Source organism: Coptis chinensis, chromosome 8, assembly GCF_015680905.1.
Source record: "Coptis chinensis isolate HL-2020 chromosome 8, ASM1568090v1, whole genome shotgun sequence".
Taxonomy (NCBI): domain Eukaryota; kingdom Viridiplantae; phylum Streptophyta; class Magnoliopsida; order Ranunculales; family Ranunculaceae; genus Coptis; species Coptis chinensis.
In genome coordinates this window covers 90,850,763-90,872,068 of record NC_141463.1, presented here as the reverse complement: position 1 = coordinate 90,872,068, position 21,306 = coordinate 90,850,763, and the positions used below count along the sequence as shown (strand labels likewise).

The window sequence follows — 21,306 nt, the reverse complement described above, 5'->3', positions numbered from 1 at the left end:
TCTATGAGCATAATTACCATATTGGGATGATTGGTCACTCCAACTATTCTTCAATTTTGAATCCCCTCGGTGTGTTATAGTTAAGCCTTCTTGGCTTTTGCCACCACAGCCTTCATAACTTTCATATGGGGTTACTCAGTTCAACTTTCCCATTGCCAGGTGCATTGTTGTATTTCCTTAGGTTATCTCTAAAAAGTTTTAAGAAATATATGTAATAAAAAAATAAAAAAATAATTGACATAAGAAACCACTAATGCCTAGCACGCATAGAATGACTAAGACATATAAAAGCGAGGACAAAAATGCTTTGGTACAGTACGATGCACAACTGCAAGCAAGTATTAAGTTTTAATATCCAAGTGTCTACTTAAAATTCAAAAATCTAAATACCCAATATAATATGGCCGGGCTTGTTAAATTTATTTGGAAACTTTATCTTCATGGCCTGGACATCATTATGTTACCGACAACAGGATCTCTTTTTTGCATGTTTCCAAATGTGTTGACTTAAGGAAAAAAAATATAAAAGTAAAAGACTATGCATTCTGCGCATATAACTATGTTAGAAATTTACAAATGACCACAAAACTATTATTGTGTAGCATTGTTAAGCACAAACAATATCTTGCACAACACGCACTATCAACATAAATAGTAGACCAATGAATTGCGCATGATAAAAATTAATAAGTTTGTCAAATCTCCACTGTGTCATTCAATGTACACCCTAAATCTGACATGTTTACACCTTAGTATGTCTTAGATTATATATCTAAGAGACCTATTCATATATACGTCAGCCACATAACAATTATATGAAAGACACCAATAACAACAAAACATAACTATATGATTTTATAACCTACAATATAGATGTGCTCTAACATCTTACATAGCCATTCATATCTATCCCGTTGATTATTCCAACTGGATCTAGATCCATTTAAAGTTCAATGATCTTGAAGAACTCGTCAAACAAAAATAATAAATACAATTTTCCACTCATCAAACAAATTCAAAGGAAGATGGATGTACAAGTTTTAATGCACTTACAATGAAAAGATGAGCTGTGATATAGATTTTTGTCGGGGAAATATTTAAAACAAAGAACCAAGGGCAATATGGATTGCATATGCATTACTCCCAACTTATTCCCATTCTTTAAGTGTGAAACTCCGTTTGCTTCAGTTTTGGGATGTGGTTAAAAAATATGTTTCTGTGAAACATAATATAAAAGCAAATCAGCAGACTCATTTACAGATCTTGTATTATAAAAAGCATCACGTGATAAAAAACCAAATAAAATCTATATGAAAACTAAAGAAAGTATATATTAAACGTGTACTACATATCAACGTAGACGTAATCAAATCAAAACCGAGTCTACAAAATGACTTTTAAGCTGCACAAAAGTAAAACTCATAGATGACATGATTAATGAATTTAAGTGAGGGTGCACTTTTTATCTGAGTATTTTGCCATGAAATCTGTTACAACTTGCATTGCAAGAATAGTATAGGTTCATATATGTATGTTTGGTTGAGTAATCTTGCCTTGGATAAAGATCTTATAGTGTTCAATTTAGTGAAAATCCTCTCTTGGCAAAATAACCTCTCAATACTCGAGCTCTTGCACCCGGTTTGTGGCACAAACAATTTAACTTTGAGCTTTCACTACCATGTTCCACTCCATCATTATTGAAATTGCTCCTCTTCTATCTAGACTTGACCATTCATTATTGAGATCAATCATATATTGGGCTTTAGGTGAAAATTAAGAATTAAATTCATGTGGTCTTAATAAAGAGAAAAGAAAAGTCTCATAGACACAAACGCAAAATTTAAGTAGGATATATCATTCCTAATGTCGACACAAAAAGGAAAAATATAAGAAGAAGAAGAATATTATTACAAAACAAATAAGGCATGGCATGAGAGTTTCGACTTTCAAAATGAGATCCACACAATCTATATGATGTCGAAGCTCAACAATGAAACATTCTATCTTCAAAGCTATGATGAGTACAAAATTAGTTAGTTACCTAAAATTATTTGAATAGATTCATATGGAGATTATATAGGGCAAACTCCATTTAAATAAATACCTTTTGATCTTATCCCTTACATAGTCAAAATAAATATGCATGTCAATAACAACATAGAACACCGTGAAACACAAAAGGTAGAACCTAACCTCATTTAGCTTATCTATTTACAACTTTAAGAAACAACCAATTAACGTGACGAAGTGTGTGGATGGCATAATCTCACAACAGTATTTCTAATTGGTTGAAAGGGACAATAGAAGTTTATAAGCCATGGTGAACTGATGAAGCTTATAAGTAGAGTATCATATATTTATTTGATTCCATGGTCTTTTAAGCTTAAGACCCTCCTCAACTTCATTAACCGAACATTTTTATTGATTATTAGTGCTATTTTCAAGTCAATAAAAGTCTAAAACAACCACCAAAACAAAAGTCAATACCAATCTGAACAATACATGCTAGTTCAACATTGAAATTGTAAAAGTAACCGAATCAACTCAAAAATAAGAGACTTACATAACCGATTCAAATGGTGCTATAATCCACCAATGACAATTGGTACTCTGCTAGGTATACTGACAAATTAACCCGGTATAGAGAAGAAGGATGAGAAATAGAGCCATGTATACTGACAAACTAACTCGGCATAGAGAAGAAGGATGAGAAATAGAGCCACTGCAATAACACAGTAAAAAATTCATCAAAAAGGGTGGTCATGAACTTAAGTATATCCATAGGAAAGTGAAATACATAAAGCGTATAATTGTATCCTTTCACATAATGTCCAATGGCCTACTGGTAAAGTAATCAAAGTCGGGTCAAGTATCTCGCATTCGGAAGTCAAAGAGCAAGAATTCTCACAAAAATGATTTCAAGGGGGGGTGGTTATACATGGAATACCTAGCAAAAACACCTATATGCCAACTAAAATTTGATATAATCAAGAACCTTGACATATCCTATAACATATTAGTTCTTGAAGAATGACAAAAACACCTTAACCAAAATGGCAAAGTCCAATTACAGTAACAAAAATTGAAATAACTAAGAGATTCAGAGACCTCACTTTCTCAGCTCATGTACAACTTCAGTTCAATAACATAGCTCAACAGAAAACTCAAAGGGAACTCATAATGAGAAGGATATACATCATTATGAGTATATATCCTAAATGAGATCCTAAAATGGGGCCTATGTGGTAAAACAAATGAAAAAAATAATGGCTTTTACTATATCAAAGAATCAGCTTAATGACATTCATGACGGTTAGACGTACTTCTAATGTCAAATGCATTGAGTACACAAAACAATCTATAAGCAAAATAGATGCAGCCAATTCCAAGCCTCTCAAGACCTCTGACAATATGAAAATCCTCTTCCAATTCCAATTATTACAATTTTACAATCAAACTTCCCGAAACTTTTTCCAACTCATTTCAAAGTAGTGGCTAGAAAATCAGAGCCCCTTTAATCAAATCAAATATTGCCAATTTCTTTTTTTTTTTTCTTTATTTTGATAATACCCATTTTCCAACTTCAAAACAACCCGTCTCAATGGTTGTATACAAATAGTAGAGATAAGATAAATTAAAGTTCAAGTTTCATTATGATTATAAATTAGTATTTATTTCATACAAAAGAAGAAGGGGATACAATTAAGAATATGGTTACGAATGAAGTTACGAAAATATAATTATTTATAGAATACCCATTAATTATAATGATATAACAATATCTCACCTACTGGTTGAAATTCTCGGTCCTGTGGAGGAGGTTGTACATTATCCCTCTGGTTGTTCGAGTTAGGTGTTGGAAGTGGCGCGTCTCTACCCGAGAAATTATGGTTCTGACTGGGATGCATTGGTGCACTCTGGTGATTCCAAGTCTGATTTGGAGGTGGAACATTTCCATTATGATATCCTTGCCTCTCAATTGGTTGCTGCATGTCCCGATTTTGAAATTCTCGAGTCTGAGAATGTGATTGCGGATAACTATTCTGGAAAGTCTGATTCTGAATTGGAGGTGGGATATCTCTCGCCTCGATAACTTTGATTCTGTAATGATGATTGTGGCATACTAGTGTTCTGAAAGTTCTGATTCTGGAATCGGGGTGCTAGCATGTCTCTATTTGGAGTTGGCGATGGTTCTGATTGGTTTTGGACACGACCGTTTGCATTCCAGTTCATAGCATTCTTGCTACGATTATTAGAGTTTTCTGATGGCCGATAAGGTGTGGGTGGTTGTGAGGGAGGAGGCATGTTATCCCTCCGCCTAATTGGTCTGTCCCATGGCGTGGCTTTCTGTCTCGTCTATTCTGCGATTGGTGATAGTTCTTAACCCATTCCTCATGATATCTGAGGATCGTAGGGGTTTACCTGCCCATTAATGAATGGTTCCCCGAAAGCAGGTTTAAGTAAAACAGAAGAAAGAAACATCATTGGTTACAAAGGCGCACTAAAAAGTAAACACTCCACTCAAAACAAATGGATTCTCAAAGATATTTGTAAAACAAATACCAACACAAAAAGAAAATGACCAGCAAACAATTGACTTCTCAGAAAACAGGAGCATCAAATACCAACTGCAACTACACAACAAAAAAAGGTACAACATAAAACAAATGACATTCGAGAAAAACTAATCATACGATATTATTTAGAACCAAACCGAGTTCGCACAAAAAGAACTTGCAGTTACAATTTCTAGCAAAAACCAGATTCAAACCTTTGTCGGAGTGATGGATACGAATAGATATTTACCTTTTAGTAAACAAAAAGTTGGAGAGCGGAGAAGGAGTAAACACGTCGATCAAATCAAATCAAAACTACTATGTAGGTTTCAACTACTACGTGGGGTTTCGTTTATTTTTGGGTACGGAAGAGATATTCCCTCTTTTAGATTTGAGTAATGTAATAGGTTTTGGTAGAATGTGTATAAAGTTTATTTAATTTGTTATTTTTTTTTTTAAATTTGAGGAGGTCATAATAATATAAAAATAGATTAGGGAGATTTAAACAAATCTAGAGAGGTGTCACTAATTATTATCACATCCGATTTTGTAGGAGCCAATCATATTGCTTAGAGTGCAAAATTTAGCGATATGGTGAGGAGAGAGAATGTGCACGAGCTTTTATATATAATACTAGTTAATACCCGTGCCTTCGGCACGGATTTCATAAAGTGGCATTCTAGATAGATTGATTAAAAATTACTTATGTATTTAGTGTAATGGAAATGGAGATTTGAGAAGTAGGCAACTCAAAAAGTATAATGTGTTAATAAATAACAACTTATTTAGTAATGAGTAATTTTCTTTTAAAAAATTTGTAACTAATTTACTGAAAGCATTTGGAAATAGGTGAATCTAACGTATAACATTTTTAGTAAGGAAAACACGGGTAATTGGATAACATAATAATTTTTAAAAATTTCTTGAAATGTAGTTCGTTGTTGGCAAACTATTCATCAAGTTGAAGTCGATGTAATAAGGTTATTTGGTTAAACGACTTAATAGAGAAATGCATAATTGAGGATTGAAATGAACTTCATCCATATAAGGTTACGGTTGTGAAATGGTAGAATTACAATGAAATCCATAAAGCACTTTGAAATAAGGCAAATTGCAGAGCTTATATCAACTATCAAGTAGGTCAGTTCCTCTGATTATTTCTCTAAATATAGGAGCTCTATGTTTTCAAAAAAATTCATCAATGCACTCCTAGAAGCTTGGATGTGATGGAGTTACCAAGAACATTAGTGGTGACTTATTATAATTTATTTGTATACACAGATCTCTAGCAATTTGAATACACTAAGTTTTTGTATGTTAATCTGGTCTGCTACTATCATACTAATATCTAAACTTTTAAACTCCAGTAAGTATAATATATCTAGCATCTCGACTACTACAAAAAGATAAAGTCAGTCTTTCTAATGTTTTTCCTTAATAAGAACTCCACGCCCAATTCTATTTGTAATCATTTAACTATTATGCATTCAACTTCCGAGTTTCTTCAAGCAATCTGACCCAGTTGCATTAAATATTGGTTGCCTCGATATGCTTCAATTGTATATATACGAACCCAGTCATCCTATTATGTTCTTTGTTTGCCAAAGTTCTAGGTATCTCCTTTAGAGCTTTATGGACTTTCATCTTCTAAAGAGTATTATAACATGCAGTTGTAGAACATTCTAAATGGTGTACACGATAGCACAGACCAATGCCCTAATTGTGTCAGATTTTGCATCATCGTTTCTGGTACTCATAATCCAATACCGGACCATCTTAAGTTAAGACAATAAGCAAAATAGGCCAAGAGCAATCACTTACTAAAATTAAATTGTTCGGGAGAAAAAAAATAGCAAAGAAAGATTCGCATACAAATACTTAATTTCCAAAATAAGGTAATTAAATAAAAAAGGCATTGTGCATAAAAATAAGACCATTAAAAAAAGGCATTGTGCATAATGAATGGCATGTCATTTCCAAAAAAAGACAGCTCAATGAAAAGAATGTAATATCTCAGTGCATTTTGGGTGGTAAACATTGTGAAAAATATCTTAGTACACTTGTAAGTTGTCAGTATATTTTGATGTAGAAAGTTAAGTTATTTGTTATTGAATTGTGTTGATTGTTTAAATCAACCCACAGTGTGTGTGTGCTTGTGATAGTATGAACTGTAGGACAGTCTTCCAATCTGGTACGGTTGATGCATGCCTAGTGGAGCAATTTTTTTTTCTCATCGAGGTTCTTATACGCTTTTTTGATTGGTGGAGTAGGGTGTGATTCAATTGGTTATAGCTTGTGTTCTGTGTTAATGATGTGGTTGAGCAAGTGTAATAAACCTAGTAAGCAAGAGTAGGAATATATCGCCCAGGTTATGATAAAGTATTTGGTGTGTTACATGGTAGCTAGTATCCTTCATATCACTGTTTTAAGCACTCGCATGGATTAATGTAGGTAACTCGGTGTGTAGGTTTATACATATGATTGGTATCGCCTTCTACTGTGTTTAAGCACTTGCAGGATTTCTTAATGGTTTGGTATCCCAATATTCATATTAGTTAATATTGTTCCTCCTGTTATTAAGTCGATAATTTGCCTTATTGTGGACGATTGTTTGGGTCAAGGTGATATTTCTCTTACTGAAATATGTGCATTTTGGAAGTAGGAATACCTTACTCTGTCTAGATTTATTTGATTAAAAGAAGGCGACCCGAGACGTCTTTGTGAAATTATTATGCCTTTTAATTGATGGGGACTTGATACTGAGGTGCCAGTTAAGCTCTTGTTTGACTATTTCAGCTGACATGTATGCAAGATATGTTTAACTGGTCATTACCTTTCCTGGCTTTCTGACTAAATGTGAAAATCCTGATGGGTATAACCGAGTCTTATTGTAGGACATTTAGGATAAGTGCTTTTGGCTTTCAATTTCAGTTAGGCCCTGTTATCTAGCTTGTCTAATGAAGTGATAAGGGTGGGACTAATTAAGGGCTCATCCCTGATCACCTATTTGCATGCCCACAAAGTTTAAATATCTAGCTTGAATCAGTTTACAATAAAAATAAAAATGAGAAAACTGAATAACAAATCATCAGTCAACCACAAACAAAAATGAGAAAACTGAACAACAATCATCAGCAATGTATTGGAATTGAATTTCGCTTTATATTCGAATCAAACACATCTTTTAGTTCTTATTAACACTGTGGTACACACCAAGTGCCTATAACTGAATTCACAACTAAAATGGAATTGAACGCACTAAGATTTGATTGGGTTTGCCGTCTTACCGTCATAGATGGTCAATCTCCAAACAAATTGTCACGTATCATAAAACTCGTCTCCCGAATAGTGTATTCATGGCAATATGGCTTTATATCTCTAGAGGTGTTTGGCAGACTACCCATTTTCTGCATAAAGAATGAGTAATATTTAAAAGAAATGAATAAAAAAATAAAGAGATATCTTAGAGAGTGCGATTGCATAGAAAAGTTAACATGATAAAAAAGTTGCATATCACACACATATCAAGCAACACAGCAGGCAACATCAACATTAGCGCAGCATCAGCATCAGCGCATCAGCAGCAGGAGGTAGCATGCATGAGGCAGCAGCAGACACCAATCCACACATACCAAACACTACACCACTAAACCACCTGCCACCTACACCACTGCACCAGCAGCACCTACACCATTACGTAGTAGACACATCACCACTCACCAGCACCACCTACACCAAGTAGTAGACAACAGCACCACTACACCACCTACCACCGCACATCACCACCACACACACACACCAACCAACACACACTCACCACACTATAACCACCTGCCAGCACCACCACCTGCCACCTGTACCACACACGTAACACCACAATTACACACTAACCAGCACAAACCACACAACACCACCAGCACAATCATAACAAATGCAGATAGTCACTGAATAGCATTGCAAACGTAAAGACAACACAACTAATAAACTTAAGAATGATTCAGTTGTAGACAATTCATAATCATCAACAAAGATAAACAATTATTCAAAAGTATAGGTGATGGAATTGCCACCAAAATATAGAACAATATAAGTATCTGCAATATTTGAACAGGTTGACCTAAACAAAATAAAAATGACAACACTATAGAAGTTGAAGTGTTTTGGCAAAGACTCAAAAATATAAATTATCTAAGAAGCTATAATTATGGGATGAAGGGGTAGTATTTGAAGCAGCAGAGGAGGTGATATTTTTCTGGATGATCTTTATAATCTCTTATGTTGGTACCAGCTTGTGATCAAATTATTTCAAATGACTTCTCACCTAAAAGTTCTATTTAAGCTGCTTGATCTGCAAAGGCATTTTACTTTTGTTCTTCAAGTTATTCCTATTGTTCATCCAAGTACCCATGCGAAGTCCGAGTTTGATTAGCCACCCCTTTCTGAAATTGAAAGACAGACTTCAAATCAGCACTAACAGTTTTCCCTGAACCGAAATAATAATAAAAATAGTGAAATATAAAAAAAAGTTTTTATTTCCTCGAACAAAAAGTAGAGTAGGAATAAATCAGTAATTTTGTGTGTTGGTGTGTGTATTTTCTACTGTAGGATCAAGCTATAGCATTTGACACCTTGTTAAAGTAGCACTCAACTTAAAAAGTTATCTTGGAGCATCTGTGGAGCTCTCAGTATAAGGGAAAACTTCAAGAGATACTGAGAATGTCAACACAATTTTCATTGTATTATGCTCAAAATTGAAGTCTAAAAGTTATCTGTCTCGACGAAAAGAAGTTGAGGTGAACCCACAAACATTTAATTTGTAAGTAGCCATCTATAATCTATTTCCTAAATATATTGTTCATTTGGGTAAAAGTGTGAAACCAAGACGGCATCCTAAAACCATTAAGCCAAATCTATGTCTCAAATACAGTAACATTTCAAGTTTTATACTTCGTCAAAGCTATGCCATTCTACAGTAAGAAAGTGCCAATAATTAGTAGCTAAGCACACCATTTACATAGCTAATATCCAACCCAAGAAACAATACACCAAGATCAGGAAACTATCCCATCAAGTGAAACCAGCAAGATCATTGGATTGTAAATTTGATCCAATAAAGACATCATCTCCTAAATCTTGATTTCCGAATTAAAATAAGCATGTGTACCTAGGTAGCACCTGAGCTATATTTTTAGCCTACCACCCACACCTTATAGTCAAAAGATCCCCTCTCCCCCTAGGGTAGTCGCTTCCCCTCTCCCCTTGGGTAGTGTCGCTTGTATGTTTTCTAACTTCTCACCTAACACCTTGTAGTGCGTGAATACATGGTTTTTAATATGCAGACATAACTCCCATATTATGCCAAACCCAATGACATAGTTCGTTGAACCCAAACCATTACATTTATGCAAAGAGAGATAGTAAAAATATCTTATCCAAAATGAGAAAATAACTTCAAAATTAAATGTTCAATTCGACAATATGCGGATATTGAAAAGAAGCAGATCAGAAAAAAAAAAATTAAAAAATACGTGTCAAACGTATCAAGGTAGTGATTCAAGGCTAATTGAGGCATCACCCATTGATATGCAAGAAAGTAAAGAAATGAAAAGAAAGAAAAAATCTAAATATGTAAGGAAAACATGAGATAAAAGAAAACGTAGTTGCAAAACACTATGTTCGCGACTACCAAACAAATTAGTCTATGCCAAAAACAATGCAATGCATGTTCTTTGGATGGCCCCTGAACACATGTTTTGGTTACTCATAGCACCCCAAGTACACGTTGGTATGCCTTAGTAGATGTCAGATCAAAATGAAATAGATGAAATATATTATAGAATGATTAGAATCATTAAAACAGGTAACAAAAATGAGATTCTCAATTCTTGAGTTTATTTAAGAATTATACTATCGAGTCATATAGCTAGTATCATAGTATGGAAACTTGGAAGAGTTAAATAACAAAGTTGACGTATAGATTTCACCACTTGAACGTAAAAGCCCATGACCATTTCAACGGTAATCTCCAATTCTTTGGTGTGAGAGGAGGGGAACTAACATTCAGGTATTTTGGCTATATGAACACTTGAATATATGAAAATTAATCAAATATTCAGTGGTTGTACCACAACATAAGGATGTTACGCATGGTTAGTAGAACAAAACACCATACAAAATGATAGTGGACACAAAAACACATATACATTACCTAACCTTCCTCGATCAGCAATGGTAGCACAAAATTATTTTTAACATGTGCCTGCAGATTTCCAATTCTGGTTTGTTACTGCATAGGACACATATTTGACACAAATTTGAAACGAAATCAACAACAAAGTCAGCATCAAAAGTGCGATTATGTAAAGTATATGTGAATCACCAAGTACAAATCTTATATTTGTTGGAAGCAAATCATCGAGTCAGAATATCGTTTTTTTCACCATATCATCGAATTTTAGAATTTCTTGAATAAGGACGTAAGAGATAGAAACCACAACACAGTTGAGAGAATTTCAGAAAAATTATTCTCTTATATGGGGATTAGATGTATCTAGTGTAATAGAAATGTCAAGGCACGTACTACCTTGCTTTTAAAAAATACAGTGCTGCTGAAGATCCAAATAAACTTACTACTCTGCTAAACGTTAAAGGACGACACATGAAAATTTGTTAAGAGATTGCTGGCCCACTCTTTCGCACATGCTTCTTGGGTTAAGAGGCAAATCGATCAGTGGCAGACACATCCTTTCTGCAATCCAAGCAGTATATCATCCATCTTTAAAGTCCACATAGACTGCTCTATACGTTCACTTCTCCAACCACCCCAACTCGACAAAGATTTAGTTTCCCTAAAAATGGTTATGAGTTTCATCTCATATGCATGAGAGAGGATAAAAAGAGCTAGTGCTCTAAATTTTCAGAAAACCCTGTTGCAGAGCCAACTATTATACACTTAGAATTAACCTTCTTTCATTGCAACCACCAATGAACTGCTTGAAACTCTTATTCCTGGTATTTTACGTACTTTCTATCACCATGATACACTTGGTTCTAATCTACTTTTATTTCTCAAGCCAATCATCTGCTTCAAGCTATATGGATTGGGAGTTTCACCTTGTACATAGATTGGTTGAAATTTTCAGGCTCCCCCTCGTTGAACTCTTGGTAACTCGATAAGGGATTCTTAATAACTCAATAAGGGCCAACTTTGGAGTAGCTTTATACACATATTACGCACATTATCTGTTATGGAAACCAAATGGTTATTATTCTTTACTCTAGCTAAACAATTGGTACATGTATTTGTTAAAAGGCAGAATGAACAAAGAATAAAGTAGCCTAACACCACACCATATACATTTATGATGGAAGATTAGAAAAAAAAAAAAAAAATTATGTGGCTAGAGTCTGGTCCTCACTGATTGATCTTTGCCTGTACAAACATCGAGTTCCCCAATGAGATAACTCTACCGCTCGTGCTAGTTCCATTTTAGATGTTCCTTCAAACCCGAATAACGTAAGTCTTTATTTCAAAACCAAAATGGTCAAAGAACAAAATACCTGACGAACTCGAAAAAGATGATAAAATTACCAAATCCAGCTTCAGATTCAATTCAAGCATGTCTTCATACTTCATCACCTCCTTATTGTCACTACAAAATAGATAAGTTGAAATCTAGGAAAACAATGAATTAGGTTAGAGGAAGGAGTCATGTGGTAAAGTTTATAACCCAGGAATTCCCATTGGCTGTTAAGAAGGAGAGTTTTGAAATGCAAATGAAGTTGAATTAGATCAATCCCAAATTAATTGGCTTTCACTTCTATTACCGTAGTTGTCATCACTTTTTGTCACCATGATTAAACACAAAATTCTGTCACCATGATTAAACACAAAATTCGAGCCAGGAAAAGCATACATGCAAATCAACATCGGAAAATATGATTATTAAAAATGGAAAAAGATAACCATATTACTTGATCCATAAAAAAGAGAAGAACTAAAAAATATTCATCAACTTGTTCATGTAATGATTTCATCTCCATGCCATATCCAATTGACTCCATCTAAGAAATAAGAACCTGGCACAAAAGAGCAATAAGAGATGCTTATACAATTGGTCCAAGATTCAAGAGATGGTGAATCTATACACATCAATTTCTTTATTACAAACCCCTTTTACTGAAATGCAGCCAGTCTCCAATAGAGTTAGCATAAAACCTGGAAAAAAAAAATAAAAATAAAAATAAAAATAAAAATAAAAATAAAAATAAAAATAAAAATAAAAAAAATTAAAGTAAAAGAATTTAAAGTAAAACAGAAACTCTAAAGGGAAGAGATAGGCATATGAAAATAGAGGCATGAGAACCACAAACGTAGAGAGAAGTGATAAGAAACCAACCTGAGAATTGCAAGAGAGACATTTGAATTGCTTTCTTTGGAAGAAATTGCAAGAGAGAACTTTTCCAATCCGCAGTTTGATAGGAAAACCATTGGGTTTTTTTGTTCGACGGTTTTCAAAATTAAGATGCTAGCTAACCAAAACAACAGTAAAATCAAAGGCTCAAAGCAATACAAAACAAATTAAATTATAAATTACTTACATGAGATTGACGGTGACAGTTGAAGTGAGGATGAGAGAGAGGAAGAACGCAAGAGAGTTTAAGGCGATGAAGTTTAATTAACAGCGGATGACCGAACGGTTTTTTTTTGTTAATTTGAGAACGAACGGTTTTTGCTATTTCGGAGAAACGAAGGGTTTTTTAGGTTTAATTTCACACTTAAGAATCTAATTTATTTCTATAATCATGGGCTCTAATTGTGGCACTCATCCGCGACCGTCGATTTATACCCTCTGAAATTCAATCCCAGCCGCGAGTCAGGAAACAACTCTATTTTGTTAGATAGATGTTTCAAATCCAAAATCGTGCATGGGCTTGGAGCCATGTTTTGGGCTAGAAAGAGAGAATGTACAAACCTTTTACCGCCGCACGGCACGCATTACATCCAAGCGTGTCCGTGACAGTCCGGTGCTACCTATAAGCACATTTTGATGACCTGCTCATGTCCTCCTCAAATGATGGTTGGCCTCCTAAACATTAGAACCATATCCAGTTAATTTCATCATACACTACCCACTTTCACTTGTGTTTGAATCATGTCATAATTGCAAGTAAAAGTAACAAAATAGAGAACGGGAATCATAACATATCAAAATGGGAGTGCATAACATTAAGGCTATATTTTAGGCAAAATCGAATTGTCAAAAAATAGCTTTGACAATTCAAGTATTCAAGTACTTAACCAAATGCAGTATTACAACACCTTTAAAGTAGTCTCACTGTCTCACTCTCACATAAGGTACATGGTCAATTTAGATTCCACAGTTCAAATTATTATTTTACAGTAAGCGAGGAACTAAGCACCCTTCCTCTTGTCACCATCGTCCTTGGAGAACACCCTTGTAATCTTCCGCAACATGTCAATGAGGATACCCACTTAAATTAATGGTCTTGATCCTATTTTCAATTAAAAGAAAAAAAAACATATAAGTTGGCAAATAAAGACAGGTACCAATTGAAGATTTAAAAGAGAGATTAACAAATCAATTGAAAAGCACACATATGGTGTTCGGGTACTCCTGAAAGAGCACCCTCATCTAACTAAAACAGAAATGTCAAATTGACGGGATCATAAGAGTACATTCAACAAAGATCTAACAATACCAATCAACCTATTTCACTCCATATTAAACTAAGTACAATTAACAAAAATACCTGAAAACTATCAAGCAGTTAGAACAAAGAATTAAAGAAAAATGAGACAGAAATTACCATGTGTAGCTAGCTTGGGGTTTAAAATTGTCACCGACATATCTTTATAGTTGCTAACCTAAAATGAATAGAATATAGATTGAAACATATTAGTTCAAGAGATCAAGGTTAGTCAAAGAGATGTAAGCTGATGTTTAAGAGGAGATGTAACCCGGTGCTCAGAGAGTGTTGAGTGGCTATGAGAGGCAGAATAAAAGATGGAGAGAAAATAGGCAAATTTTGGTGGGTCATTTCCTTTGTGTGAAAGTAGCATACGGCTGAAGAGGGCTCAGATTAGCCATGTCAGAAGCTGCAAGAGTGAACTGGAGCCGTGATGGCACATCACTTTCATCACTTATGCCCTTAGCAGGGCCTAAATCTATGAACTGCCTACGGTACAATTAAACTTCCTTCCACCAACTTCAAGTTATAAGTTATTTTTTTAATTTGAAAGTGAAACCTACTTATCTAAGTTCTTTCTACAAAGATGTATCAAACATACAAAATATATAGAATTAATGGAATTCACCTCATGATGTAGCTCTCTTTGGTCATCAATTGCATCTGTAGAGTGTTGTAGACTTTCCTCACTTGGCTAAGTATTTCTTTCCGCCTCTCATTCTCAGCCTTTGCTCGTTTCATTGGAGCTTGCAAAATTGCAGTTGAATTATCAATAAAAAATATCGGTATTCTAATAATCATTGGAACGACATTTCCAAATAAAATAGTGTTGCACTAACATCAAATCATAAGAATAAATTGAAATAAAAATAACATGTTCCTAAAAAACTCCAAAGAAGTATGTTTGGGGATGCCATAAAGCCATGAAACAGAGAACAATTCAAGAGAAACAAGAATGGGGCATACAAAATATGAATTTCACGCGATATGATAAAAGCCTCGTTTCACCTCTATCCAACTTTGGGGGAACCTTCCTAACACCACCTCGCCTCGCATTAATCTCCTTACTCTGGCGACCTCACCCCAATTACATGTTGATGCAAGGATGTTGCCGAGTAACACATGAGATGCTGAATCGGACGGATCCAGTTTCCATACGCTTATCCGGCTGACGCTTTGCAACCTCTACATCCCCACGGTTTCGACATGCCGCAAGCGAGTTTTAAACACCACAATGGGGATCAAATAACATTTGACCGATAAAGTTCTCGGCTTCTTCGACTTCAAAGATGGGCAAGCATGTCAACCACACAACAACAATGTTCCCTTGTACGTCTAATCCCATAGTCAGACTCCATGATTTTGTAGTAATTGCAACCTTCCTCTACAAATCCAACATGGCTGCAAGCAGAGAGAACCCCGACAAAGGTGACAAAGGTGACATTGCTTGATACCTGCACTTCTCACTGTTTCAAAAAGTTTGAGAGTTTCTTCCCCATAGCCTAACTGTGCTTACCCCACAATCAAAGTACTCCAGGAGACGACGTCAGGATGAGTCATTGATTCAAAATGTTTGCGAGCATCCATGATACGAAAATATGTCTTGGTATTGCTCAATAAAAACTAACTAAAACCTAACAAACTATTTATTGTTGGTATTCTTCTTCTGATTTTCTTTCCTTTTTCCATTCAATCTATTGACAGTCCTAGTCTGTCCACTTTTTAAAAATTTGATTCCAGCAATCAATTTCTATATATGACTCCACAAAATGTAATTATCTAACTAAGTTAGGGATCCAACAAAAACTGTGTAATTTCTTCAAAATAACAAATGAACTAACCAAAATTTTGAGCTTGGATACGCTCTACTAAAATCGATGTCTCGTGATTATGCATTCAAACACCAAAAGAGAAGTTGCTGCATAAAAAAAACCTAAAATTGGTTAAGCAATAAGAATATATAAGATATGAAGTTGGTGATTTAATGACTGCGAGAAAAGAAAAAACTCAAATTGGTTAAGTTGGGTTACCTGGCTCTGCAAAAAAGAGTTTTATTGATCATTGACACTTGACAGTAAAGAATTGTCTGAATGGGTTCATAGAGATAAAGATCCATGGGGAAGATGAAAAACAGAGGAAGATAGTGAGTAACAGAGAATTTTTAATGTCTAAGTTTTTTGAGAGGCAGACTGAGCGAAGGGTTTTTGGGTTTAATTTCACTAATTAATTTCTAATCACGTTTTAGAAGATAGAGAACCGAAGGGTTCATGGGAAAAAAAATATGGTTTATTGTTCCCACACGTGTCTTTGGTTTCGACCGTCGATTTATCCACCCTTAGATTGAATCACAGCCGCGAGTCAGGAAAGCGAGCTGTTTTGTTAAGTTGATATATATAGATAGATAGATATAGATATTAAGAGAGTTGGACTTGGGTTTGGAATTCGCCCTGAACATGTAGTTCTCCAAAACTGAAGACTCCAAGTTTCCTTATATAAACGAGAAGTGGACCGCCCAGATTAGTATAAAAAAAAAATCTAATCCGGCGGAAAGGCTTCTAAACAAATCTGGTCTCTCCTATACGACGAAGAAAAGGTATATGATTTCCGCACCGCTTTGTTTTGTATATTATTATCAGCTTCCTTAAGTCCCTAACTTTTTTTTTACCTCATCGGGGTGCAGGTATTTATTTATTTATCTATAATATAATCCCAAGGAAGGATCAAATTTGTTTCGAGCAATGGCGCTGCTGAAAAGACACCAGGAAGAGGCAATAAGTGGTAACTCTGTTAAGAGATTTGAACAATATGCCCACACTTGTAAGAAGGAGAATAAGGAATTAAATGATCTCCCAGTTGAAATTTTGTTTGAAATCCTTTCTAGGCTACCCCTCACATCTCTCCTACAAGCAACCAAGTGCACTTGCAAACTCTGGAACGACATTATCAAAGACTCTTTGTTTCCGGAGTTGCACGTGGCACACACTCTCCGAAATCCTGGTCACTTGTACTCGTTTACTAGGTATCCTCATCTTTATTTTGCGGAGAAGCCACACAGTGATGCAATCGTTGGCATGAAGCTCCGTGGAGATCTGGGAGGAGTCAACTATACAAATATTCAATCGTCCGCGGGTTTGATTTGTTATCATGCTTTGAAAGAAAAGTCTATTTACATTTGCAATCCAATCACCCGGGACCGTGTTAAAATACCATCTGAAAATTTTGGCCGCGAAATTCATGTTGCATTTGGTTATGCTCCTCTGAGCAAGAAATACAAGTACTTTCAGGTTTCACACGGCCTGGCTTCAATTTTCACTCTCGGTGATGGGTCTTGGAGAAAGTTAGCTCTTCCGTTTTCTATTTCCAACTCACCTTTTTACTCTGATGGAGCTTTGTATTGGGTAGCGTCAACTGTATTCTGCATGGATGAGACGGAGTATCAAGTTGTGTCTCTCGACCTTGAGACTGAGAGGTTTCGAGCTAGGCGGATTCTTCCTATTGGGACTAATCGTAACTTCAAAGGATGTGTGGCGCACCTCGCCCTACTAGGGGAAACTGTTGCTTTTGTGTTTATTTCCGGGATGTGTAATGAAGTCTGGACGCTGATGGACGTAGCAAAGGACACTTGGGTTCAGAAGTGCTGTATACGTTTGCCCCAGCCCAGAGAATCTGCATTTGGTAATTTCGAGTATAGACTGGTGGGGCTCTGGATGAACCAGCAGTTGTATGGTACGGAATTAAACTACAGTGATTTTTTTATGGCGAGTTCAACACGTGCATATTACGGAATGATACATGGAAGGAGATTATTGTCGTACAACACAGACTCTGAAACCCACAGTGCCATCTGCCTGCCCAAGAATGCTGATGCTAGCGGCGACTCACCTAAGCTAGTTATTGCTCATGTTGGAAGTCTTGTATCTCCGTCGAAGATTGTGGCAGCTGCAATGAAGCAGCCATTATTTATATCAAACTAGTTATTATGAGTTTATTTGTGTATTGTGACGCATAACTTGGTGTTATTCTTATTTTTCTCCTTGTATCTTTGTTTGGTTTATTCCGCTAGTTGCTTGAAATTAGTTTCTTACTAGATTTTGAACCCGGGCGTAGGCGGATCTATTAAATATTTTGTATGCTGAAAAGACTTTACAAAATGTCTTTCACAAATTTTCGATTAGACTTTACAAAATATCTTACACAAATTTTCGAATCAGAATATATTTTTATTGAAAATAAACCGAAATACGTTAATGACCAGCAATTATGGTGTATAAGTACTAGGATACTAACAGATCAAATTGAGATAACCTTTTCACTTTGTGGTTTAGGATATTAATCCGTAATTTTCAAATAGAATTATCTTAAGCTCGATCTATCTTGTATAATAGTTTTCATAGATTTATGGTGATTTAGCGGCAAATTTTCGAATAAGAATATATTTTTATTGAAAATAAACCGAAATACGTTAATGAGCAGCGATTATGGCGCATAAGTACTTGGAAACTAAGAGATCAAATTGAGATAGCCTCTTCACTTTGTGGTTTAGGATATTAATCCGTAATTTTCAAATAGAATTATCTTAAACTCGATCTAGCTTGTATAATAGTTTTCTTAGATTTATAGTGATTTAGCGGCAAATTTTCGAATCAGAATATATTTTTATTGAAAATAAACCGAAATATATTAATGAGCAGCAATTATGGTACATAAGTACTTGGAAACTAAGAGATCAAATTGAGATAACCTCTTCACTTTGTGGTTTAGAATATTAATCCGTAATTTTCAAATGGAATTATCTTAAACTCGATCTAGCTTGTATAATAGTTTTATTATATTTATGGTGATTTAACGGTAAATCATCACCATTCGGCTTACGTACTAATGTGTACAAATCACTAAAACATATTGATTGTTTCTATATCTTCAAAGAATACACTACTCCTACTTGAAAAGATTTATTACATGAACGTGTCCTATGAACGGGTGCCGTTATATTAAATTATTATAAAAAATATTAGCAACTATGCATATCTATGAGATATGAAAATTATATTAATTACTCATTTAAATTTTTTGCACCACTCTTTATAAAAATGAAGCACCAAACCTTGATAAAACTCATCGACTTCTTTTTATTGTTAGGTTTAATAATAGAAGTTTGATTGAAGTTTTGTGAGAATGTCCAATGTGGCGAAGATAATATTGAAACTACTTGAATAACAAGACATTTCCAATCACAATAGAAGAATTATAATAAACACTATTTAAAATGCAAAACTATATTTGTCGAGACATTTATTCTCCCTACATATAATACAAATATGTTTTATGGTTATTAGTTCAATGCATTTGCATCAAGTTTCTGATTTTCCATTAATTATTCTTTAAGATTAGTTTAATGTAGTATGTTGCATCCAGTTTCCAATTTCTCAATAATTATTCTTTGAGGTTAGTTCAATGCAGTTGCATCAAGTTTCTGATTTTCCGTTAATTATTATTTGAGGTTAGTTCAGTGCAATTGCATCCACTTTACGATTTCCTGTTAGTTATTCACTAAGGTTAATTCAGTACAATTCCATCCAGTTTTCGATGTTTTGTTAATTAGTTTTGAGATTAGTTCATTACATTTGCATCCATGTTCCAATCTCCCATTAATTATTCTTTGAGGTTAGTTCAATACATCTGCATCCAGTTTCTGATTTCTCATTAATTATTTTTCTAGGTTAGTTCGATAGTTTACAATTTCTATATAGTTTGCATACACGTAAAGTCTATTTTTATAAACTCACTTTTGTTTTGGGTTCTTAATTACTCGTAATTACTCATGTGAGAAGGCTAAAAAAGTGGACATTTATGCGTTGAGGTCAGTGCGATGCAGTTACATCCAACTTTCGATTTCTAGTTAACTATTTTTTGAGGTTATTTCAATGCATTTGCATCCAATTTCTGATTTCCCGTTAGTTAAACTCTAATTTTAGTTTAATGCACTTGCATCCAGTTTTTGGTTTTCTGTTAATTATTATTTAAGGTTAGTTCAATACAGTTGCATCCAATTTCTGATTTTATGTTAATTGTTCTTTGAGGTTAGTTCAATCCATTTGCATCAAATTTCTGATTTCTAGTTAATTATTTTTTGAGGTTAGTTCAATGCAATTACATTAAATTTACAATTTTCTGTTAATTATTCATTTAGGTTAGTTCAGTACAGTTTCATCTATTTTTCAATGTTTTGTTAATTAGTCTTTGAGATTAGTTCATTGCATTTGGATCCAGTTTCCAATTTTCCGTTAATAACTCTTTAAGGTTAGTTCAAAACAACTGCATCTAGTTTCTAATTATTTATGCTTTGAGGTTAGTTCGATACAATTATATCTGGTTTCTGATTTCCCGTTAACTATTCTTTGAGGTTATTTCAATGCATTTGCATTTAGTTTCCGATTTCCCATCAATTATTCTATGAGGTTAGTTCAATGCAGTTGCATTCGGTTTTTGATTTTCTGTTAATTATTTTTTGAGTTAAGTTCAATGCATTTGCATCCAGTTTCCGGTTTCCCATTAATTATTATTTGAGGTTTGTTTGATATATTTGCATACCGTTTCCGATTTTCCGTTAAATATTTTTCAATGATTTGCATCCAATTTCTAATTTCCCGTTAGTTATTATCTGTCGTTAGTTTAATGCAATTTGCATAAAGTTTCCGATTTCCCGTTAATTAGTCTTTGAGTTTAGTTATGTATTTGAATCTAGTTTCTGATTTCCTTATAATTATCCAATGTGGTGTGTAATACCAACTTCTACTGATTCATCTGTAGTGTCCCTGCAAACATGACATAAAAAATAAATTTTGCTTAATTTACTATGTGGGATCATCGAAGATTATCCAGTTCCCAATTTCGTTAATTATTCTTTAAATTATACATAGCTCACTATGTAGAATCTTCAAAGATTATCTATGAACAGGTGTTGTTGTATTAATTATTCTGAAAAATATTTGCAAATATATAAAACTATTATATATTAATATTATATTGATCACTCAAC

General features: G+C 34.4%; 1 protein-coding gene and 3 long non-coding RNA genes across 4 annotated transcripts; 1 reads left to right on the top strand and 3 right to left on the bottom strand.

Annotated features, from left to right (window-relative positions):
• Window positions 1–1,050: 1,050 nt before the first annotated feature.
• Window positions 1,051–3,899, bottom strand: LOC147484261 (uncharacterized). The gene is made up of 3 exons (XR_015203927.1): window positions 3,788–3,899; window positions 2,564–2,722; window positions 1,051–1,216 (listed from the first exon to the last, which is right to left on the bottom strand). It is a non-coding gene; the product is annotated as an uncharacterized LOC147484261 (long non-coding RNA).
• Window positions 3,900–7,635: 3,736 nt separating this feature from the next.
• LOC147484260 (uncharacterized) lies at window positions 7,636–12,391 on the bottom strand. Its single transcript, XR_015205031.1, has 6 exons — window positions 12,148–12,391; window positions 11,975–12,055; window positions 10,765–10,815; window positions 8,878–8,995; window positions 8,078–8,410; window positions 7,636–7,963 (listed from the first exon to the last, which is right to left on the bottom strand). It is a non-coding gene; the product is annotated as an uncharacterized LOC147484260 (long non-coding RNA).
• Window positions 12,392–12,569: 178 nt separating this feature from the next.
• On the bottom strand, window positions 12,570–16,652 carry LOC147484259 (uncharacterized). The gene is made up of 6 exons (XR_015204891.1): window positions 16,298–16,652; window positions 16,109–16,185; window positions 14,896–15,013; window positions 14,388–14,445; window positions 12,956–14,072; window positions 12,570–12,635 (listed from the first exon to the last, which is right to left on the bottom strand). It is a non-coding gene; the product is annotated as an uncharacterized LOC147484259 (long non-coding RNA).
• Window positions 16,653–16,729: 77 nt separating this feature from the next.
• On the top strand, window positions 16,730–18,241 carry LOC147484258 (F-box protein At5g65850-like). Its single transcript, XM_086579730.1, has 2 exons — window positions 16,730–16,860; window positions 16,948–18,241. The coding sequence occupies exon 2, from the start codon at window positions 17,006–17,008 to the stop codon at window positions 18,239–18,241; it is 1,236 nt and encodes a 411-aa protein (XP_086435856.1). The 5' UTR covers window positions 16,730–16,860; window positions 16,948–17,005.
• Window positions 18,242–21,306: the final 3,065 nt, after the last annotated feature.

Bases quoted from the DNA above. Each gene is read 5' to 3' on its own strand.
- LOC147484258 (XM_086579730.1), top strand. From the start codon at position 17,006: ATGGCGCTGCTGAAAAGACACCAGGAAGAGGCAATAAGTGGTAACTCT.